General features: G+C 41.8%; 1 protein-coding gene across 3 annotated transcripts in view; it reads right to left on the bottom strand.

Annotated features, from left to right (window-relative positions):
• Positions 1–1,392: 1,392 nt before the first annotated feature.
• The window catches only part of acp7 (acid phosphatase 7, tartrate resistant (putative)), a 36,783-nt gene continuing 12,964 nt past the window's right edge, over positions 1,393–25,211 (bottom strand). For 2 of the 3 annotated variants that reach the window (XM_034195546.1, XM_034195548.1), the window contains 8 exons: positions 14,661–14,723; positions 11,309–11,423; positions 11,084–11,197; positions 9,551–9,617; positions 9,058–9,125; positions 8,911–8,982; positions 7,129–7,266; positions 5,069–5,157 (listed from right to left, as the gene is read on the bottom strand). In XM_034195546.1, the coding sequence (XP_034051437.1) occupies positions 5,092–5,157; positions 7,129–7,266; positions 8,911–8,982; positions 9,058–9,125; positions 9,551–9,617; positions 11,084–11,197; positions 11,309–11,423; positions 14,661–14,723 (703 nt within the window). In that variant the 3' untranslated portion in view covers positions 5,069–5,091. Of the gene's footprint in view, positions 2,315–5,068; positions 5,158–7,128; positions 7,267–8,910; positions 8,983–9,057; positions 9,126–9,550; positions 9,618–11,083; positions 11,198–11,308; positions 11,424–14,660; positions 14,724–25,211 lie in introns of those variants that run through there. The other variant, XM_034195549.1, reaches the window with a different exon arrangement.

Here is a 25,211-nt window from a genome sequence, read left to right as displayed (position 1 = left end):
GAGATGAACTCAAAGATCTAAAACTTTTTCCACATACACAATATCACCATTTCCCTCAAATATTGTTCACAAACCAGTCTAAATCTGTGATATTCAGCACTTCTTTGCTGAGATAATCCATCCCACCTCACAGGTGTGCCATATCAAGATGCTGATTAGACACGATTAGTGCACAGGTGTGCCTTAGACTGTCCACAATAAAAGGCCACTCTGAAAGGTGCAGTTTTGTTTTATTGGGGGGGGGGGGGGATACCAGTCAGTATCTGGTGTGACCACCATTCATCCGTGAAGAGAACACCTCTCCAACGTGCCAAACGCCAGCGAATGTGAGCATTTGCCCACTCAAGTCGGTTACGACGATGAACTGGAGTCAGGTCTAGACCCCGATGAGGACGACGAGCATGTAGATGAGCTTCCCTGAGACGGTTTGTGACAGTTTGTGCAGAAATTCTTTGGTTATGCAAACCGATTGTTTCAGCAGCTGTCCAAGTGGCTGGTCTCAGACGATCTTGGAGGTGAACATGCTGGATGTGGAGGTCCTGGGCTGGTGTGGTTACACGTGGTCTGCGGTTGTGAGGCTGGTTGGATGTACTGCCAAATTCTCTGAAACGCCTTTGGAGACGGCTTATGGTAGAGAAATGAACATTCAATACACGAGCAACAGCTCTGGTTGACATTCCTGCTGTCAGCATGCCAATTGCACACTCCCTCAAATCTTGCGACATCTGTGGCATTGTGCTGTGTGATAAAACTGCACCTTTCAGAGTGGCCTTTTATTGTGGGCAGTCTAAGGCACACCTGTGCACTAATCATGGTGTCTAATCAGCATCTTGATATGGCACACCTGTGAGGTGGGATGGATTATCTCAGCAAAGGAGACGTGCTCACTATCACAGATTTAGACTGGTTTGTGAACAATATTTGAGGGAAATGGTGATATTGTGTATGTGGAAAAAGTTTTAGATCTTTGAGTTCATCTCATACAAAATGGGAGCAAAACCAAAAGTGTTGCGTTTATATTTTTGTTGAATGTATATATATACATATATACACATATATATATATATATATATATATATACATATATATATATATACACATATACATATATACACATATATACATATATATATATATATATATATACACACACCCACACACACACACAAATAAATAAATACATTTTTTTTTTGCTAATTTCTTCTACTTTATGTATTAAAATAGGTAAAATTCTTTGTAATATTAAATTAAAAATAAAATTGGGATAAACTGTCTTTTCCAAATAATGAAGAAAACCATCAAAAGCACATTTATGCAGAAATATTAAAAGGTGTTTAAAAATTTTGCAGCAGTATTTGCACATTTGTAAATTAATAGTGACAAAAAACGGGAAGCTTTTTAATGTATTTATTCAATTCATGTTAATTTAATAAAAGACAAAATCATTTGTAACATTAAATTTACAAACACTTGTCAGTAAGCTTGTCTTTTGCTGATAATTAAGGAAAAATCAAAAAGCACTTTTATGCAAAAATATTAAGGCATTTAAAACTTTTGCACAGGAATGCACATTTGCAGTTTAATCGTGGCAAAAAAAAAAAAGCATATTTATAAAGTTCATTTTGGAAAACATCGAATCCATGTAACCAGTGGTGGAAAACAGTGTTTGAATACTAAAACTTAAAAAAACAAACAAATAACTTCAATGTTTTTGGATTTCATATGAATATGATTAGTTATTTTCACAGTGCTGCCGTTTCACACACACAAATCCACACAATGAAATGAGGTCAAGCGTGTTATAATGTTGCAGACATGGTTTGCAATAAATGATTGCCTTCCCGTCAACAAAAGCTCTCAACCACGACACCACAAACCTGCTGCGTCTCTGTCGGAGGCAGTAATGAGCAGCACATCATATTTCAGACGCAGCCGTGTGATGTGAGGTGACGTTATGTTCCACTTTCCTGGACCAGGTTTAAGATTTCAATCTGCACTTCAGGATTTCACTTGAACTGTGTGGCAAAGAAACGTGTCCGGCTGTGCCACGTGACACTCTCATTAATAAGAGGACAGACGTTGCGCTGTGCTTCTTGCACTGTAGGGGGCACGCTGGAAAACAGCCGGCATTTACTGGACTATAAATGTGGTCACCAATGATTGTACACAAATGTAACTTGAACCGCGGTCTGACAGCGCGTTGGCTCCTGTTCACACCTCCCACTGCGTGCAGCACGCATACTCAGCGACTCTTCTTCCTTACATCTCGGTCTCCGTCCTGCCCAGCAGTACTGGCAGCCCGGAGTTTAATGTTCTGAGATAAAAACACAAGTTACTGAACAACACAGAATACTTTCATATAGACAGAACATGTGGGAGTGACAGTTATGGGCATGTTTGGGTGAATTTATAGTAAACTGCTTTTTACAACTAGTTTACATACAAGTCAGGAGGTGTACAATACATACAGCACCAAGCTGTTTGTATGATTCAGTGTTTAGAAATGTTCATGTGTCCATCTGTCTGGAGTAGACAGCCCTCAAAAACAGAGTGACAAGAGTGTGTAAGAAGGAGACAAGTGAGGGAAGCCACCAAAACACTCATGATAAGTTTAAAGGAGTTACACACATCCCGGACTGTGACTGGAGAAACTGCATAGTGCAGCTTTGTCATCACAGCTTCATAATGGAGGGAAACACAGGACTTTGTTTTTTTTTTACTTTACAAGGAAACAGGATCAAATCTAGGCTTGATTCATCGGTATGCCTCTCAGCAAACTACTGCTCAAATTTCAGGTCTTCTTTGAAATTTTTTCTCTGGTCCACCATGGAGTTGTGACTACACAACCTGTAACTCCTGCCTATAACTCCTTCAGAGATTTTGCATGCATCTTGGTGGCTTCCCTCACCGATCTCCATCTTTGTTGCAATTAAATAACTCTGGACATTTTATTAAATATTGTGATTATAGAAAAAAATGCGATGCAGATGAAGTTCAACAAATCTGTGGTTATTTTATTAGTTTTTATCAGATGTGTTACTGATACAGACTGCTTTTATTTATTTTTCTTTTTTTTTTAATTTTTAAAAAAGTGACATGAAAATTGTGGAAATGATGGGACGTCACCATCTTGCTGCATAATAATTTCCTTTATTGTCATTATACATTCATACAACGAAATTTGTCCTCTGCATTTAACCCATGCGAATTGCAGTGAGAAACCTGGACCTTGCTTTGAGAACTTATTTATTCATTACTTTTGGTGGATGAGGTCATTTCCTGTCCCAGTCAACAGTATCATGACAATCAAGGCAACAATGGTCTGTAATAGTAAAGTCTTGGAAATACAGTAAACTGTTCAAATGATGGTTCTCAGTGATTTAACTTTTGGGGTTATCTTGTAAATTTAAAACGGTTCATTTTAAATTAATTATTATATTAATAATAATTAATTATTGTATTGTATTATATTATAGTGCATTGTATTATGTATAGTTTTTGAATCATTTTGATGGTAGCGTGCAGTTATTTATGGACATCATCCTATCCCAGCGGTCACTGGGTGGGGGCGCTGTTCACCCTGGACAGGCCGTCAGTCTGTGAGGTTCTGTAGCGTGGTGACATGTGACACCAGCAAACGCTCCTGGACCTGATCTGACTGACTGTCCTTTCAAATCCAAAAACAATCCCATACATCTAGAAATTAGCATCTGCCCATGATGTTTTGAGTTTTAAGAGTTACGCACGTGCACTCGCATAAATGAAGTGAAGCCCTGTATGTGTGCAACCTGATTCCAAGAGGATTACGCAGGGGGATTATTAGCCTCGTGCTAACAAGATGCTTCACAAAACACAATGCATGCACAGAGAGAAAAACTGGTCACCTGCCAGTAATAATCAGAGGCAGCATGCTGCTCTGAGGAATTAGCGTCACGCTAGCTGTAAGCGTCGCGGCATGATCTGCACTCATCTGGCAACAGTGGCTTCTCTCAGTCTGAAATCCGCCGAAGTCACAAGCATCCGTGAGTTACATAAGAGTCCTTTAACGCTGGCGTGTCTTTGTGCTTCAGGTCCACACGACCACACAGATGGATCAGTGGAATTAGACTCCAGCATCCTGATAGCGTTTGCCAAGAGGGAATTCATCATTTTGATTGACTTATAGAGAAGACGTGATGTGTCTAAGTGTATTTCCAGGTATGAGGTATGAAAAATATGTGCAGAAGAGCCAGCTTCCTGTCAAATCCATGATGTCCATGTCCACTGTCTGGTGATCAATCAGACAGTGTCGAAGGCAAGCAGGGATAGAGGTTCTAGGACTTCTGCAGAGTACTGTAAAGTTTAAAAATAATATAACGCAATGCTAAAATACCCTCGGCTGTATGAGCATAAAAAATGGGAAACAGAATGTAACATTTAGACCCCTTAAACTAGGTCAAGATTAGCCATCTTTGAACATGTCCAAAGTCTGTGTCCCAAGAATGTTCCCTGTGAATTTGAAGACCCTAGTAGTAATAGGACTGGAGTTATGCTGAGCACAGACGGACGGATGGACGCAAAGTCTTCGCAATACCTGCTGGGCATTTTTTTGGCTTTGTGTGTCCTATTGTGGACAGTCTAAGGCACACCTGTGCACTAATCATGGTGTCTAATCAGCATCTTGATATGGCACACCTGTGAGGTGGGATGGATTATCTCAGCAAAGGAGAAGTGCTCACTATCACAGATTTAGACTGGTTTGTGAACAATATTGAGGGAAATGGTGATATTGTGTATGTGGAAAAAGTTTTAGATCTTTGAGTTCATCTCATACAAAATGGGAGCAAAACCAAAACTGTTGCGTTTATATTTTTGTTGAGTGTATATTACATTATTTGGCCAACATTAAGTCCAATAGTGACATGTTCTTACAGTTAGCTCAGAGGTGAACAACCTCAAATGATTCACAATGAAAAATTAGATCATCACGAGTGCAAACATCAACTCTTCTGGTTCACTGTTACGACAGCTACAAATATGCTAAAAGAGTAAACTGCATTTCCTCAGAGTGCATGTCATTTAAAAGTGACCCGCTCCTAATGACGGCAGGCCTCAGAACCAGGCAGAGAAGCCGTGTTTTTCCTTCACCAGCCACATGCTGTCGATCACTTTGCCATACTTGAACAAACAGAAAACATCTCAGTTACCTTCAGCAGCAGTTTTTTTGATTTCAAAAAGTACAGTTGGTTCCATATTAACTCAACAACAACAACAACAACTTTGGTTCAGTTTGCCACCACGGTGGATTTGACATAAAACACAACATGGTTTAAACAGAAATGATCTTCATTTTGAGGGAATTTCGGCTCGTTGACACTATGACATGAAGCGGTTGACGCTGCCCAATAGAACAGATTGTCAAAAACCTCATGAGACACCAGTGAAGGGTCTAAACTTCATGCCTTCAAAGCAGGTCAAACTACCTCAGCAGAGGGCAACATTGTAATGTTGGAGCTCAACGTATGATGATGGTCCACTCATTTGCTTCCAGAGGATCGCAGATCGTCAACTCAACGTTTGTTGCATCAGGTGGCGTAGCCTATATAATCTCAACACTTGCTACTGGTGCATCATTGAGACAGGTTCTCCATACGTCTACATATGTCTTCATGGACAAGGAATCCAGATGAGGTGGTCAAGCCTCCGATGTTGGCCCGTGGAGGCAAACAGGAGCAGTAACAGCATACTGATGGCGGTGGCACAGCGGTAGCGCAGCTCAACTCTTGCTGCCGTTTAAGCATGAACAGTGAAGATTTTAAGCATGTTGAAAACTTTTTCCACGACCACGATGAACATCAGAATTTAGCTGATTCTGCAGACTGCAGAGTCTGGCGAACCTAAGTGCTGGTTGACTTTAATCAACTTTTCATTCTCTGCTGGCAAACGCTGGGCTAATCATCAGAGTGTGAATGCACCGTTAACACCCAAATGAAGCGAAAGATTGATGAGTTACAGCCAATTTTTTTTTTACATACTTTAGTTGCAGAGATGAAAAAAAAAGCCATTGGAGAATTATTCAGTTGCTCTGTCATTACGTCATCATATAATTTAAAAATAAGCACGTAAAAGGTTTGGAGCCGATTCTGAGGGTTACATTCACATTTGGAATCTGTTGATGTCAAACCTCAATATGAGATCCAAAGAGCCGCCACTCACAGTTAAGCAAGGCATCATTAGGTTACAAATTCATAATGAATGCAGTGGAGGAGGCCCACGAACCCAAAGGCTAACCCTAACTCCTAACCCTGCTCAGACTGTGTCCTGTACATTGCACAGTGCAAATGGACACATCCCAAATGCGCTTGTACTGTGCGCATCAGGCTTTCAAGAGGATGCTCAAAGGAGAAACGAGTATTAACTTTTCGTAAGCCTCAATTGAAGAAGAAACCAAAACGGAGCTGGCCAAAAACAATTTACAAGAACACATCTGGAAAACTACCGTACGGACAAGTGAGAAAGAACAACATGTACCCAAATGATGGTAAGATGAAGACGGATGGGAAACAAGGAAGTGCTCGTGATCCTGGTTGCCTTGTTCTTACTGATGAAGTATCACCTGACAAAAGCAGTAGCATGAATTTGGAACATAATTTAGAGCCGTGTTATCTGATTCCACCGATTCTACAAAACTTTCTGGAAGTGCCTTTATTGTGCACATGGACAATGACCCACACTGCAAACCACAGAATAAACACAACACACGGGCCAAGTCATCCGCCTGAGCTGAAACCAGCTGAACATTATTTCATTTGTTAAGAGTAAAATTTAAATCATGATGCCAAAGAGCAAAGCGAGAATTGAAGACAGCTGCAGAGAAGGTCTGGCAGAGCATCAACAGGGACAAAACCCGGCATTTAGTCACGTCCACTGGCTCCCAGATTTACACCAAAATAAAATGAATTTTATCCAAGTATTTTCAGCGCCTAAAATTCAAGGCCTGGGAATATAAAATGCCTGTAAATCCTTCAAATTATAGATAAATATCTGCATTTGAACATTGTCAGTTTGCTTCAGAATCCCTGTGGTGGCACACAGAGCCAAAGGCGTGTCCTTACTTACTGATGCATTTTTTTAACATTATGTACTCACCTGGTCATCAGAGACCTGTTCCAAGTAAAGATGGGTGTTGTTGAACACTTGCATGCGGGTGTAGCCGTAGTCGGTGCTGCGGAACGCGCTCCATGGTTTGGGGTTCGGACTGAATTTATCAGTCCTCTCTCTGCACCCCTGCAGAGGAATGGACAGTGATTAAACCCAATCTGTCCACTGCTCGCGAGCAGCCACTTTCCTCTCTTAATGTCTGTCCACAGGGCGACTTTCATAACTGAGGCTGAGCCTGGTTGTGTGTCAGGCCGCCTCTTGATACGCCAGTGGCTAATCTACGTATCTGTGGTCGGATGAAGAAATGTGCCCTCCACTGCTGACGAGCACGTCAAAAAAACACTTAAACCATCGAATAGCTGCTAGTAGAGACATGTAGCAGAGCAGCTACTGCACAGACAGAACTGTGGACCAGATTAGTCGCACCTGTCACAAAATGGAAGAGGGGGAAAAACATATACGGTGTATCCATAAAGTATTCACAGTGCTTCACATTTTATGTTACAGCCTTATTCCAAAACAGAGTAAATTCATTTTTCCCCTCAAAATTCTACTCACAACACCCCATAATGACAACATGAAAAAAAAAGTTTTTTGCAAAATCATAAAAAAACAACAACGAAGAAATCACATGCTCTTAAGTATTCACACCCTTTACTCAATACTTTGTTGATGCACCTTTAGCAGCAATTACAGCTTCAAGTCTTCTTGAATATGATGCCACAAGCTTGGTGCACCTATCTTTGGGCAGTTTGGCCCATTCCTCTTTGCAGCACCTGTCAAGCTCCATCAGGTTGGATGGGAGCGTCGGTGCACAGCCATTTTCAGATCTCTTCAGAGATGCTCAATCAGATTCAGGTCTGGGCTCTGGCTGGGCCACTCACAGAGTTGTCCTGAAACCACTCCTTTGATATCTTGGCTGTGTGCTTAGGGTCACTGTCCTGCTGAAAGATGAACCATCACCCCAGTCTGAGATCAAGAGTGCTCTGGAGCAGGTTTTCATCCAGGATGTCTCTGTACACTGCTGCATTCATCTTTCCCTCAATCCTGACTAGTCTCCCAGTTCCTGTCACTGAAAAACATCCCCACAGCATGATGCTGTCACCACCATGTTTCACTGTAGGGAGGGTGCCTGGTTTCCTCCAAACACGATGGCAAAGAGTTCAATCTTTGTCTCATCAGACCAGAAAATTTTGTTTCTCCTGGTATGAGAGTCCTTCAGATGCCTTTTGGCAAGTGCCTTCCATCTGGCCACTCTACCATACAGATATTGTCCTTCAGATGCCTTTTTGTCAAACTCCAGGTGGGCTGCCATGTGCCTTTTTACTAAGGAGTGGCTTCTGTCCGGCCACTCTACCATACAGGTCTGATTGGTGGATTGCTGCAGAGATGGTTCTTCTGGAAGGTTCTCCTCTTTCCACAGAGGAATGCTGGAGCTCTGACAGAGTGACCATCGGGTTCTTCGTCACCTCCCTGACTAAGGCCCCTCTCCCCTGATAGCTCAGTTTAGATGGGTGTCCAGCTCTAGGAAGAGTCGTGGTGGATCCAAACCTCTTCCATTTATGGATGATGGAGGCCACTGTGCTCATTGGGACCTTCAAAGCAGCAGAAATGTTTTTATACTCTTCCTCAGATTTGTGCCTTGAGACAATCCTGTCTCAGAGGTCTACAGACAATTCCTCTGACTTCATGCTTGGTTTGTGCTCTGACATGCACTGTCACCTGTGGGACCTTGTATGTAGACAGGTGTGTGTCTTTCCAAATACTTACAGCAGAGCCTGTGACTATGTGCACTGGAGCTTTGGGGTTGACATAAGGTTGCTCAAAACTCCCATTGTACACCTTCAGAGAACACAGGACACAAAGTCAATATCAGTGTTCCATTAAATGCTGTGGATTAAAACTAAAGGGTCCGACCTTATCACCGTAGACCGGCCAGAGCCTCTCATATGTGTGCTCATGTGCCCACAGCTCCAGGTCCACTCCTGCAAAAGGTATTTGACGATAAATATCAAGATTGCGTGCAGTTCAGAAAAACGTCCAACAAGGCTTAATTTTAAAAATTCATTTGTTCAAACTAATGTTCCCCAAATCCTCTGCCCATTAAAGTTTCTCAGGCACCGATAAATGCTTCAGATCACGGCAGCTCAAGAACTTTCAAATATTTTTTTCACATCTCGTTAAGTAATTTGCAGCAACAAATAAAAGAGTCAAATGGTAACAGAGGATAAACATTTGTAAATGGGTTGTTGGGACGTCTGCCAGACCACAGTTCTGCCTTTTTCATAAAGGATGTTTGGATTACTCTGTTCTGAGCAACTGTTAGAACATTAGTCTGTCTGAGCATGCGAACGTGTTACCCTAAACACCCATTAGCAGCACACAACTGGTTGTTAAAAATGAAGCGTACCATAGCGGTATAACAGATCCTCGAGACCAGGGGCTGGAGGTTTGGTGTCATTGCGTCCCCGTCGGACCTGACAAAACAGAGAGGCATAAGAATAGCGTGACCTGGCATTAGCATCCAAAAGTGATACCTGCTCCCTGAAACACTACCTGGCACTATGATGACCACGTCAGCCTCACTCAAACCTGTGCCAAGCACTAAAAGGACTAACTCCAAATGGAAACGATTTGGTCCAAATTGCAGTGATTATGATAGCGGCCGTGGCTCAAATAGGCTTATGGGCTGCGATGAGGACGGGCCAACTTGCAGCAGGCGTGACGGTTCTGCTACCGGACGCAATTAAACTGTCAGGAAAACCAGCATTATTATATATAGACAAATAGTTTTAGACAACAAAGTAGTTACTTTAACAACCGCTTCTTTCTTTCTATGATAAGGACATGCTGCAAAATTAAGCAGGGACTTCATTAATGTTGACACCTCCAGTGAAGCCTAGGGTGTCCTCTTGTGCAAATTTTCTTTTAAATTTTGTGGCCACACCTACTTAGCAAGCTCCACCCCAATGTTTATTATTATTAAATTACATCTCAATTTTACTTTTATTAAAACAAACATCGTTGCCCTGATGTAGATCGTTGACCAAAATCTTGGTTAAATAAAAAGAAATTAAAGGAACTGCATGGATCGTAAGTGTGCTGAAAATTCTTCTTTAAATCCAACATCATGAAAATTGGTGTATTAGCAAAATTACATATTTTTAATAAGTTAAAAGGAAACATATCCAAACCCCGCCACTTCTTTCCAGCTTCACCGCGAATCAAAATAGCCTCTATTCCAAGTTAAGATTTTACCCAGTTTGGTTTCAGAACGTTCAAATTTTCATTTCTACCAATCACACCAGGAAGTAATTTCACTGAGAAACATTTCCCTTTAATCAAAAGCATTGATCCTGCTTATAAATAAGCATATACATTTAAGCAAAATGAATCTTCGATTTTGTTAAATTTCAACATGATAACTTGGAAGCAATTTGTAGCTTTGCACACCAATTCTGACGGTCCTAAAAATGAGTGCACAATGACATTTCAAAATGTACGTTTAGCACAAAATGCAAACCCTGGCTTATTGTAATTTGCATATCTATCAATGAGATGCTAGAGTCCTTAACCCTCAGAGCCCTATGGGCATTTTCTTGATTTTACCATACCTTTAGAAATTCTCATTTTAAGGTACTTTCTTTTCGTATAATACCAATGTATTGCAGATCAAAATGTGCAGAACAATCTCAGCTTTCTGAATGTGGTCTAGAACTCTGTGTAAAGACATGACCTATTAAAAGAAAATGATGAAAAGAAACCCTGTTCATTCCTCAGTCAGATTTCAAGGCTTCTGTATTTTTTTCTTATAGCTACATTACAACAAAACACTCCCATTTAGTTTGTGGTTTGTGAAGTCATCACATTGAACCTTTGCACCAAGAACAGTGTGCGTGTTATCAAAATAAATGCCAGGATGGTGCTTTATCTGTAAACATACATAAGAATCAAACTGGGTGCAGTCGTCCTGGTCATCATCGGAGCAGTACATCGGCCTGTGTCCCATGGTGATGATCCATGGATGAGTCGCTCTGTTCTCAGGCTTGTTGGCCTCCTGAGATGTGGCGACACACAAATGAAAATATGATCAAACTCAATGATGGAGAAGCAGAGACTCATAGTGAACGAGATGCGACACTGTGATGTAATGGGCGTGGACTTTAACCTCCAGGTCTTTCTTGAGCCACTCATACTGCTTGAACAGGAGCTCTTGACCAAACTCGAGAAAGAAATAAACTTCAGTGGAGAGAGAGATGATGTGTGCCGAGCCCAGGTTCCAGCTGTGGACACACGTGGTTAAAATGATACACGGCCTCAACCTGGTGGATGAAGCATGCTAAATGGCATCCGATATGTCAGGACGGGCCTCACGTTTCGCTCCACATACTGTGGAGGAAGCTTTTATACATTAGGAATGCACAAAATCCATGCGACCTGTTGTCCTTGACATGCGGGTTTTGATTACTGGGCCAGACGAACTGATTCCTCACGCTCAGTCATCTCGGTCCACACTGGATGCAGAGAGTTACGGTGGAGACAAAAAAAACAAACAAAACAAACAAACAAAAAAAGAATGCCTCTTGTTTTCTTTTTTAATTTATGGGACTTGAACATTACTCTTCTCCTCAATGTAGTCACACAGTTTGACTAACTGCACCTATTTTAACCACAGCCTGAAATTCATCTCAGAAACATTCTGAAGAGCAGCTCAGTCAGTCACCCCATGTGGGATTTGTGCTTACGTAAGTGCACCACATAATATTTAGGGTCAGATATATGACCTTGTCACTCCGTGCATCACACAACTAAGTGTGCACGGACAAATATAGCAGTGCGATGATACATTTCTAAGATGAAGCATGCAGCCAGAGCCTGGAGGTGGATGCGATTAAAATCAATATCAGCGGTGTGCAAGCGCAGCTGCAGCGCATACCCTAATCAGAATCACCTCTGCCCAATAATGGAAAGTAAGGCACAGGGCATAGAACCATGGCTGTTTGCAGGCTGAAAAAAAAAGAGTAACTGTCACAGAAACTAGTGAGGGAAGCCACCAAGACAAATCTGAAAAAAAGAGTTAACTGTAACAGAAACTAGTGAGGGAAGCCACCAAGACAAATCTGAAAAAAGAGTTAACTGTAACAGAAACTAATGAGGGAGGCCACCAAGAGGAATCTGAAAGAGGGTGAACACATTTTTTTCCCTGCTGCATCACCTGCCAGCCTCTCTAATCACAGCCACTAACAGGTGTAATGCTCACTGTAGCCACGTCTCTTGGTGGATTCCCTCAGTAGTTTTTGTGCAGTCAGTTTTTGTGGGCAGCCTGCTGCCGACAGATTGATCATATTTACGCTTTCCATTTTTCAAATGACTAACAAAACTACAAGGGACAGCAAACACTTCAAATCTACTGGAGATCTTTTTATCTACTGACTTGACAATGAATTAATGGCCGTTCAGCAGACAATTGTTCAATTACGTACATGTGGTCCCTTTAAAGAATGTGGGACTACACACAAACTGTTATAATTCCGACACCGTTTCCTCAATTTGGATGCAATTATCTTCCATTTCAAGAACAGAATTTGCACTATGAGCTCATATTCGTAATTTGCTTTAAGTGGTAAAAAGCTTCAGTGGCTACTCCACAGATTTTTCTCTGGGCAACAGATGGAGTAAGTGAATTTAATAATAATAATTTCCTTTATTGTCATTGTACATTCATACAGCAAAATTTGTTCTCTGTGTTTAACCCATCCTGTGTCAGTCCGTGTAGGCGGACTGACTAAGGTGGTCTTCCAGGCACATTCAACCGGGACGTGGGGAAGACCCAGGATATGCTGGAGAGATTACATTTCTCAGCTGTCTTGGGAATGCCTTGGGATTCCCCAGGGTGAGTTACAGGACTTGACCGTGCATAGGGAAGTGTGGGATGAGCTGCTCGCTGTGCTGCCACTATGACCCGGACCTGGGTAAGCGGCTGAAAATGAATGAATGAATTTAATCCATCCTAATTACAGTTAGGCACAATCCACCCACTAGGAGCAGTGGGAAGCAAACGAGGACCAACTCCAGATGTACAGAGGCTGCCTTGGTCAGGGATAGAAAGAGGAGAAGACCCTAAATAAGCATTTTTTTTTCATTTGGATTGTGGGAAGAAATCAGAGCAACCAGAGGAAACCCACAGAGACGGAGAGAAGACAGAAACTACACACAGAAAGGGTGGGAAGCGATCTCAAGACCTTCTTGCTGTGAAGCATCAGTGCTAACCACTAACCCACCATGCCGCCATTTCCTATAATAAATGTATAAATATTCATTTCCAAATAAATTTCAATATGCACCATAGCAACTGTTTACAAATAATAATTATGCTTCTAGCACAACACAAATGCAAATATTGAAAATTTCCTAAAACTGAAAATGCAAAACAATAGAGAAATTACACTGCAAATAAAACAACACAATCAGGATAGAGGGTGGTCTCCACACACACACACACACACACACACACACACACACACACACACACACACACACACACACACACACACACACACACACACACACACACACACACACACACACACACACACACACACACACACACACACACACACAAATAAGGAGAAATTTATAGCTGGCCCCTTTGAAATTAAATGTTTTCTTCAAAAATTTTCCCACATCTTTTTTTAATAGAACAAATAATTTTCAACACAGCATTTCTAAACATTTTGATTTTGTAATTCTGAACGACAAATATCAGTTTTCTGTGTGCGGTGGACTGACTTTAATTCTTAGGGAGGCTCCTGCCCCATCGAGGCCCACAGCAGAGCCTCCAGTACTAATCTTCGACCAACAATGGAAAATAGCAAAAAAATGCTGTCGTTGTCCAAATATATTTGGATGCAGCTGGAGCTGCTGTTTCTTATAGCTGGCTGCACACGTGCACTGTGCGTGAGGAGCCATTCTCAGTCGTGGCTGTGGGGCTTTATTTTTGCCTCTTTGGCATTCAGGCACCGTCCTTCTGTTCCTACTGTAATATCCGTGCACATGATGAAGGGCTTGCAGCCAGCGGACCTGTCTGCATGGAGTGGGCAGCTGGCCTGATAATAGCCTGGTATTATCTTACGTCTGAGTGAAAGAGGCCTGCAGTGGTGGACTGTGAGTCACCCACTCAGATGTATAGCTCCTTTGTGCCGTCTCTGTGATAGGAGAGGCGAGCTAAGCTGAGAAATGGGAGCTGTACATGCCTCTGCAGACAGCTCCACTGGGCTGCCTCTGTTAGGTCATTATGCTGACTGAAATACAGTAGGAGGTTTGCTAAACTTACACACGATACTTCACATGGGGCCTGTGCTGGAGAAAGAACTTATTTCTCTTTCCAAGTACAGTGTGTGCGATTATACTGTAGTGCCCACTCTTAATGGGAAGTATTCTTTTACGGAACAAAACGCCTTGCGGTTATTTCACCTGAATGAGTCACGGTCCATCTCCATCTCACCCCCAGCCCCCCATACCTGTACCACAGGCTTTCAGTCTGGCCTGGCATGCTGAAACGATTCCTGTAGTTGGAGAAGTTGCTGAGAACAAAGACAACAGGGAGGAAAAAATAATTAGATCTACCTTGCACTGGCAAAACAAACAACACTACAGACTCTTCACAGTGCAATCACCACAGGTCAGAACAAAGATCCTTTATGAAACCTTTATTATAAAATATAATCAACCCTACTTCTTTTATTAAAACAAAACAAACAAACAAAAAACCCTGCAGCCCGTTTACCATTAATAATATCAACAGCATCACATGCAATGTTTAGAAACCAGATTTTAATATTATCTGATCTGAACCACTTATCATCATCTTGGTCCATTAGTTTAAGCAGAACCTTAAAAGTTATGGAGGAACATATCCCCTGAGTGGAGCATCCATGGGATCTATAATTAGAAGCCACCAGACTTGAGTGACTGGTACACCACCTGTCAATCAAGATAACAGGCCCACCCAAAATATACGACACTTACCACGACATCTGAAAGACAATTTATCATTCAGGATTAGTTTCTACATTGTTTCACATGGAACATTATTTCATGACTATTACCATTTTGAAATTCTCAACTCTTTACGCTTGATGTAAAATTTAGGTGCAATATCTAAAAGGAAAATCCACTGTAAACCAAATACTAAAATTAGTACATCAAGCAGAATGGAAATATGACAACCTTTTTTCTGGGTTCTCAACTTTTGAGACGCTTTTGGAAGAGCTAACAGAGTCATGAGGTCACTGGACAGAAGAAGAACGAATGTCCAAGTCTGTTGGGTACTGGTGTTTCCTCTCACAGTATTTTTCTGAGACTTGGTTACAAACCAGTGACCTACTTTAACAACGGGATGTCTTTGTACTAGTGATCCTTGGAGGATCTTTGGGTACCACAAGAACAACTTTGTGCCAAACGAACAAGTACTTGTACTAGGGGAGCTATGACCACTACCTTAGCACCCCCCCAGGACTAAACCAAACCAACTTTTTTAGGTTCCTTAGATGACCCCAAAACACAATCAGGATGTTCCCAAAAATAAAAACTGGCATCAAGCCACTTATCCAAGATGGCGTCCAAGATGGGTTTTTCTCACTAAAACATCTTTAAATAACATACGAGGTCTGTCAATAAAGTATAGGTCCTTTTTATTTTTTTCAAAAACTATATGGATTTCATTCATATGTTTTTATGTCAGACATGCTTGAACCCTCGTGCGCATGTGCACAAAGGTAGTGGTCATATCTCCCCTAGTATTGGGGAGATTCAGGTGAGGTGCACGACTTGTTTTGTGAAGAAACATCATCTACATGTGCCATGTTTCTGTGTATGATCAATTCAATTCTTCATATAACACTAAATCGCAAAATAAGTCACTCCAAGGCCTTCATAAGGGTAAGGTCTAACCCAGCACATACGTGCCTCAGTGCTAAGGACCCCAGCAGCTGGGGAAGGCCAAAGGGACAACAACGTATGGTGGACACAGCAATGTGGGGGCGACAGAGTATGCCACCAGACTTGACTCTTTGTGGCACCTAATCAGTCTGTTTTCTTTTTTACTGTTTCTTATTTGAGTGTGAAAGCAGGAGTTGGTTTTGTTGATGGTGCATTAACAGAGATTGCTGATGGAGACGATAGTGCTCCTGCCTTACATACGAGGACAAAGAGGCAGACATCTGGTTTAGCAGCAGCAGCAGCAGCAGCAGCTTCTCGGGACCGACTCAAAGGGACAAAATCAGGATCACAGAAACATTTATTAAATTTCAAATAAGTCTAAAACTAATGACATCTGCAGCATCTCTTCTCTGCTGGTACTGGGATTCAAAAGATAATGCAGCAACAGTCATGTTTATAGCTTTGCAAGCTGATCTCTATAAGACAAAACAGCTCTGACTTCTTATTCAGACTTGAAAAACTACATACAACTGTTGCTTTAACAGCCCATTGTCATGTTAAAAACCACATATCTCTCATTTTATTTCAATCATAAGTCAACAGTCAACAATTCAAACTGAATTCAGCAACTTCTGCAACAATGTTAACTGGAATTATTATAATTTATACTGTATCTTAGTGCCAAGTCATGAAAGCTGAAACAAAACCAGGGAGTGAATTAAAGTATCAAGTTCTCGGCAAAACAGCCACAAGATTTGGTCATGGCGCTCACCCAGGAAATCAGAAAAAGGACAATACTCCCATCTTGTGACGAAAATGTGTACCAGCAAACATCTTAAGGTTAACTGCAGTCAATCAGTCAGACTGTATAGATTATATAAACTATGGAAGCGAGATGTCAATACTCTCAAACCAACTTTTATTAAATTAATATCAGAACTAGCTGTTGCTCCTTCTGCAGTACTAGGTCCTTTTCGTGTAGCTGCTCAGTCTTGGTGGCCAGTTGTTTCACGAGTAGTCCATGAGCCACTAGTTAATTTTAACCTAATCAGTATTACTTAAGGGGTTGAAACGACACAATCCACTCAGTGTATCATGGCCTACACAAAAATGTATGATAGCCATCCCAGGGTGGTAGCCGTAACCAGGTAGAACTAAAAGGATTAATAAATGGAACAGTTTTGACCATGTTGAATGTTTGGTCTCCAACGTCCATTGGATTCTATGACATATGTTACCCCATAACGTGATAACTAAGCATGATACTGGTGCAAAATATTTCTTTTTAAAACCTTATTAGCACAACCAATAACTTGCATCACTTTTGCTCAAATTGGAGCAACTTTAACTTTTGATGCTTGTAGAAACTGGAATTTACCTTTGTCACCATTTTTTGCTGTTTTTACACCATAACATTCAATCACAGACAGTGTTGTCAAAGTAACTTTGAAATATGACTCAAGCATTTTAAAATTTTGACCTCTGTGTAATTCTTCATTGACCCCTACCGGGCTGGGATGGCTATCATACACTTTTGTGTAGGCCATGGTACACTGAGGCTGGATTGTAAGTGTCAATTAGTCCCCTTAAGTGATAATAAAAATGTGCTGGGCCCATGGACTAAAGGATGTGCATTTTCCTGTTGAGTGCATAATATCGTCAGAATCCTCTCCAGAGAGGAATGCTGGAGCTCTGACAGAGTGACCATTGGGTTCTTGGTCACCTTCCTGACTAAGGCCCATCTCCCCTGATTGCTCAGTTTAGACGGGCAGCCAGCTCTAGGAAGAGTCTTGGTGGATCCCAAATACTTCCATTTACAGATGATGGAGGCCACTGTGCTCATTGGGACCTTCAAAACAGCAGAAATGTTTCTCTACCCTTCACCAGATTTGTGCCTTGAGACGATCCTGTCTCGGAGGTCTACAGACAATTCCTTTGACTTCATGCTTGGTTTGTGCTCTGTAATACACTGTCAACTGTGGAACCTTATATGTAGACAGGAGTGCGCCTCTCCAAATCAGGTCTAATCAACTGAATTTCATGGCAAAGGCAGTGAACATGACACATGTGATAACCAATCATTTCTTGACATCCAGTTTTCCACTGCAGCAAGACGAGCCTTCAGATTTGGAATGGAAGTGATATTCAGACCCAGTAAGACCAAAAGGTGCCTCATAAAAACAGAACAACAGTGGACCGAGAGCAGAACCTTGGGGTACACCACACCATATGTTACTGTGGAAAATTTAGATGTAGTATTGTTTTAAAACCAAACTATGATCAACCTGACAAATAAGATCTATGCCTTGAAAGTACCCAATCACAAGCACCAAAATACTGTAACTCTAACTCTGCATTCTCTCCAATGATGAGGTTTTGATTCTGCAAAAAGGCCATTTAACCCAGGCAGTTAGTAAATTAATAACAGCTGTTTAAGACTTCAGCAAACATACTGCTTGTAACGCTCATCACAGAACATTGTTTCCAATGCAACCATTAATCCTGTCCCATGTGAGGGCCTGATGGAACCATACATGGCAAACAAAGACGGGCTTGATTGAGGCCTTAGCATCTTCTGTTCTCATCCTGCTGGAATGCTGACTGACTTTTGCGGTGAGCCCCGTTTCAGTTGCCTTTGACCCATTAGGATTTGAGGTTGGAAACTCAGTAGAATGCAAGAAGTACAGTGAGAGAAAGAAGTGAAGACCAGGGAAGAAAAGGAGAGTGATCTGCTGAAAATTTTCAATACCACAGAACAAAATGTACATTTAGGTATTGGAGAGAGAGAGAGGAGCAAAACTTCTGGTTATGTAATGCAGTAAGATGGTTCTTGATATTAGGTTCTTGTGTCGAGAGACAGGGCCAAGAATAAGAGACTACTGTTTGCAGCTCCTTAATTAAGGCCAGGCAGTGGTCATATTACACATGGCAGGACTAGACGAGGATTGTCTAAGTACACCGGGGTAAGCAAATGTTATGGTACAGGAGCGGGCATGTCTAAATCCTTCATAATGCACAAACATTCATGCAGTTGGAAGTACAACTCTACAGATGTACTCTGAATTTGGGATACATTATTTGCTGATGTTGAGGATAAGAATTTTAGACGGTAGAATGTTTGCTGCCAAGCCGTTTTTGTTGTTTGTTTGTTTTGATGGGACATCTTGACCCATAATACCACTGATCTGAAGTGCTTTCAGGCTGGACAGCTGCGGTACGGTTCAAAAGATCTCTGATGTGTTTGGCTGTTTGTTGTGGTTTGTTTGGTCTTAGTGTGACAACTGTTATTTCAAAGAGCTGCATCGGGATCACCTGACAAAAGCAGCAATTATCCTGCCAATACTCCTCTGGTACTACAGTAATACTACTAGTACCATAATAATAGTGTGGCACAAGAGCATTTGTTTCTCGCTGCTTGTCATTTAAACAGGCTCTGTGCTTGTCAAACTAATGCACATACCTCCCTATTTCAACAACACGAACACAATAACTCACAAATTAATGAACATAAGAACTCTTAATTTTCATTTGGGGTGAATATTAATGTGAAGATGAAGTTATTAAAATTTGATGCCTCTGGTCATACTCAATCACTAGATACTGACACATTATTGGGTCAATATCTCAATCTTCTTGATTACCATTGACTACTATGTGGTCCCTTCAGTAAACAATGCCATGTTGCCACCTAGTGGAGAACAGTACACATAAAAATGAACATAAATGCTAAAAACTGGTCTGCCCTGCCGTCACTGCGCATGCGTCATTTGAGACCACAGCAGCACGTCTGAGACGGACTCTCTACACCAAAAGCGATCAAAGCAAATCAGGTGATTAACGTAAAACCTCTTAAATCATTCTAAAGTCAGTTTTAAGCAGAAACGAGGGTGTTTTAAGCAGAAACTAGGCGATAATCGGTGAGTCACTACTGACGCTTTGAAATGACAGAGGCGCAGTGAATGCAGCAGCAGCAAGCCATCTGGCTGCTGCACTCTGATCACTTCCTCTGTCTTTTATGATGAAATAATGCTGAATTTATGTGGAAATGATTGTTGGACAAAAGCTTCAGATAGCTGTCACTGAGACAGATGATGACTGAAGTGCAGTTTTAAGCAGAAACAAGGCGATAATCGGTGAACCGCGGCTGACGCACAGAAATGATGCATGTGCAGTGAAGGCATGGCGGACCGATTTTTAGGGGGGACTGTTCAGTCAGCGACACTGGACTACTGAAAGCTCCTATGTCAATTCAGCACAAGGGAACATGCAGTGCAGCTCGGCTGTCAGCGAAAGCACGTGTCACATTAGGCGCATTGGACTTGCAGCTGCTGAAGTAATCTGCACCCAAATTACTGTTATAATGACAACCTGCAGCATTAACTAACTATAAATGACTGGTAAATGTGCCATGCTAAATTATTTTAATGAACATTTCATTAAAGCAGAGCATTTGTTTGATTCCCTCAGCAGTGATGTTAAAAAAAACAGGTTTAAAATGAAATGAGCACTCAACATAAGGACCACTTACAACAGAAGATTCACTGTTTAAAACAATGTGTGTTTGAGGTACAGCATTGAAGATGTTAAAAAAAAAAAAAAAAAAAAAAATCAGCTGGTCCTGATGGTTTTGATCCTTTTTTTTTTTTAAGTTGGCTGCTGAGCCTCTTACTTGTATGTTTAATCTGAGCCTAAGCACAAACAAACTCCCTAAAGTCTGGAAATCCACTTTTATCCTCCCACTGCTAACAGGAGGTGAACCTTCAAATTTGAATAATTACAAATCGATCTCAAAATTATGCATTTTGGCAAAAGTATTTGAGAAATTGGCCTGTGATCATTTGAAGGAATTTTTTTTTTAGAATCAAACAATATTTTAAAGCGTCCTCAGTCTGATTTTAGGAAGCAACATAGCACTGTTACTGCTATTGTAACAGTTTTAAATGATGTGTTTGAGGCACTGGATTGTAAAACATTTTGTGTAGCTCTGTTTCTTGATCTTTCAAATGCATTTGATACTGTTGATCATAGCCTGTTGATAGAAACTACAAAAATGGCGTACACACACACACACACACACACACACACACACACACACACACACACACACACACACACACACACACACACACACACACACACACACACACACACACACACACACACACACACACACACACACTGTCTCTTGGTTTGCAGATTACTTGGCAAGTAGGATGCAGTTAGTTCCACTTTCTTTGGAGGTCACAAAAGGTGTTCCTCAAGGTTCAGTTTTAGGACCTATTTTGTTCACAATTTACATTACTGATGTGTGTGCAAACCTATCAAATGCCTTCTATCATCTTTATGCAGATCATCTTCTTCATCTTTCGGCTGTTCCCGTTAGGAGTCGCCACAGCAGATCAATCGTTTCCATCTCACCCTGTCCTCTGTATCTTCCTCTGTCACACCAACCACCTGCATGTCCTCTCTCAGCACATCCATGAACCTCCTCTTTGGTCTCCCTCTTCTCCTCCTGCCTGGTGGCTCCATCCTCAGCATCCTTCTCCCTATATACCCTAGGTCCCTCCTCTGCACATGTCCAAACCATCTCAATCTCACCTCTCTGACTTTGTCTCCAAACCGTCCCACCTGAGCTGTCCCTCTGATATGTTCATTCCTAATCTTGTCCATTCTTGTCACTCCCAAAGAGAATCTCAACATCTTCAGCTCTGCCACCTCCAGCTCTGCCTCCTGTCTTTTTGTTAGTGCCACTGTCTCTAAACCATACAACATAGCTGGTCTCATTACTGTTTTGTAAACTTTCCCCTTCACTCTTGCTGATATTCTTCGGTCACAAATCACTCCTGCCACCTTTCTCCACCCACTCCACCCTGCCTGCACTCTCTTCTTCACCTCTCTACCACACTCTCCATTACTTTGAACAGTTGACCCCAAATATTTAAACTCATCTACTTTCACCACTTCTACTCCTTGTAACTGCACTATTCCACTGGGCTCTCTCTCATTCACACACATGTACTCAGTCTTGCTTCTACTGACTTTCATTCCCCTTCTCTCCAAAGCATATCTCCACTTCTCCAGACTAGACAACTTGCTCTCTACTCTCACTACAGATCACAATGTCATCTGCAAACATCATAGTCCATGGGGACTCCTGTCTGATCTCATCTGTCAACCTGTCCATCACCACTGCAAACAAGAAAGGACTCAGAGCTGATCCTTGGTGTAATCCCACCTCCACCTTGAATGAGTCTGTCATTCCGACTGCGCATCTCACCGCTGTCACACTATTCTTGTGCATGTCCTGCACTACCCTAACATACTTCTCTGCCACTCCAGACTTCCTCATACAATGCCACAACTCTTCTCTTGGCACCCTATCATAAGCTTTTTCTAAGTCCACAAACACACAATGTAACTGTTTCTGTCCTTCTCTGTACTTTTCCAACAGTATTCTCAGAGCAAACATTGCATCTGTAGTACTCTTTCTCGGCATGAAACTATATTGCTGCTCACAGATCTTCACCTGTTTTCTAAGCCTAGCTTCTACTACTCTTTCCCATAACTTCATGCTGTGGCTGATCAGCTTTATGCCTCTGTAGTTACTGCACCTCTGCACATCACCCTTGTTCTTGAAAATAGGAACCAGCACACTCCGTCTCCACTCCTCAGGCATCCTCTCACTTTCCAAGATTTTATTAAACAATCTGGCTAGAAACTCTACTGCCATCTCTCCTAGACATTTCCATGCCTCCATTGGAATGTCATCTGGATCAACTGCCTTTCCACTCTTCATCCTCTTCATAGCAGCCCTCACTTCTTCCTTGCTAATCTCTTTTACTTCCTGATTTACTCTCACTACATCATCCAGCCTTTTCTCTCGCTCATTTTCTTTATTCATTAACTCTTCAAAATATTCCCTCCACCTTCTCAGCACACACTCCTCACTTGTCAGCACATTACCATGTGCATCTTTTACCACCCTAACCTGCTGCACATCCTTTCCAGCTCTGTCCCTTTGTCTGGCCAATCGGTACAAGTCCTTTTCTCCTTCCTTACTATTCAACTTCTTGTACAGCTCGCAATATGCCTTTTCCTTTGCTTTTGCCACTTCTCTTCTCGCCTTACGTCGCATCTCCTTGTACTCCTGTCTACTTTCTTCATCTCGCCGACTATCCCAAAAGTTTTTCGCCAACCTCTTTCTCCTTATGCTTTCCTGGACCTCTTCATTCCACCACCAAGTCTCCTTGTCTTCCTTACACTGTCCAGATGTCATACCCAGTACTGCCCTAGCTGTCTCCCTCACCGCATCTGCAGTATTTTTCCAGTTGTCCAAAACTGCTTCCCTTCCAACTTGTGCTTCTCTCACCTGCTCGCTAAATTTCACACAACAGTCTTCCTCCTTCAGCTTCCACCATCTGATCCTTTGTTGAGCTCTCACTCTCTTCTTCTTCTTTACCTCTAAAGTCATCCTACAAACAACCATCCTATGCTGTCTAGTGACACTCTCTCCTGCTACCACCTTACAGTCTGTGATTTCTTTTAGCTTGCATCTCCTATAAAGAATGTAGTCCACCTGTGTGCACCTTCCTCCACTCTTATATGTTACCCTGTGCTCCTCCCTTTTCTTAAAGTAGGTATTCACCACAGCCATTTCCATCTTTTTTGCAAAATCAACTACCATCTGTCCTTCCCCATTCCTATCCTTGATACCATATCTACCCATTACTTCCTCATCACCTCTGTTCCCTTCATCAACATGCCTATTGAAGTCTGATCCTATCACCACTCTTTCATGCTTGGGCAACTCTCCACCACCTCATCTAACACACTCCAGAAATCTTCTTTCTCCTTCATCTCACAACCTACTTGTGGGGCATATGCACTGATGCTATTCATCATCACCCCTTCAATTTCCAACTTCACACTCATCACCCTGTCAGACACTCGCTTAACCTCCAACACACTTTTACCATACTCTTCCTTTAAAATGACCCCAACACCATTTCTCTTCCTGTCCTCACCATGGTACAACAACTTGTACCCACCGCCGATGCTCCTGCTCTTACTTCCCTTCCACTTGGTCTCTTGCACACACAATATGTCTACCTTTCTCCTCTCCATCATATCAGCCAGCTCTCTCCCTTTACCAGTCATACTACCAACATTCATAGTCCCCACTCTCATTTCCACCCTTGTAGTTTTCTTCTTCTCCCGCTGTTCGTGGCAACGTTTTCCTCCTCTTCTTCGTCGTCTTCGCCCAGCAGTAGCCCAATTTCCACCGGCACCCTGTTGGGCAATAGCACCGGTGGCGGACGTTGTTAACCCGGGCTGCAACCGATCCTGTATGGGAATTCGATTCTGAGTCTGCATAGTTGGGTTGGCTTGTTTTATGCCGGATGTCCTTCCTGATGCACCCCTCCTCATTTATCTGGGCTTGGGACCGGCACTCAGAATGTACTGGCTGTACACCCCATGTGGCTGAGTTATCTTTATGCAGTTGACACTGTAATAATATATTGTTGTTCAAACTCTTGAATTCCTGCAGTCCATCTCTGATGTAGTGTAGACACGTCTGGAAAAATTCAAACTAGTCTTAAATGCTGAAAAATCCAAACTAATGTTTTTCTCAAAGTCACCTGTTTCCTCTGAGAATATACCATTAATTAAAACTGCCTGAGGTAAAACTTTTGAGCTAGTCATCAGTTATAAGTATCTGGGACTAATTATTGATACGGAACTTTCTTTTAAAGTTCATTTGAAACACTTGCTCTCTAAATTAAGGGTGACGCTTGGGTTCTTTTGTAGAAATATGTCATGTTTCTCCCTTGGAGCTCGGAAGCTCCTGATACCTACGATCGATCGATCGATCGATCGATAGATCGATAGCTTTTATTATCATTGTCATTACAACAACGAGATGTTCGCACACACATTCCACATACAACAGCAATTGATCTACAATTATTACTTGTTTACCGCAATAATGGCACACATCAGAATTAGGACAACACATATACATTTGACATTGTTTATGTGCACTAAACTTGAAACAGTCCGTTTCCCAATTGAGGCAATGTGAGTGTGTTTGTAGTCGCTGCAACTGTCAAGTCGCGCTGCCAGGCCAGCTT

This window comes from Thalassophryne amazonica, chromosome 19 (assembly GCF_902500255.1).
Source record: "Thalassophryne amazonica chromosome 19, fThaAma1.1, whole genome shotgun sequence".
Classification (NCBI taxonomy): domain Eukaryota; kingdom Metazoa; phylum Chordata; class Actinopteri; order Batrachoidiformes; family Batrachoididae; genus Thalassophryne; species Thalassophryne amazonica.
Note: the sequence above shows the minus strand (reverse complement) of the source record. Positions and strands in the feature narration are given on the sequence as shown.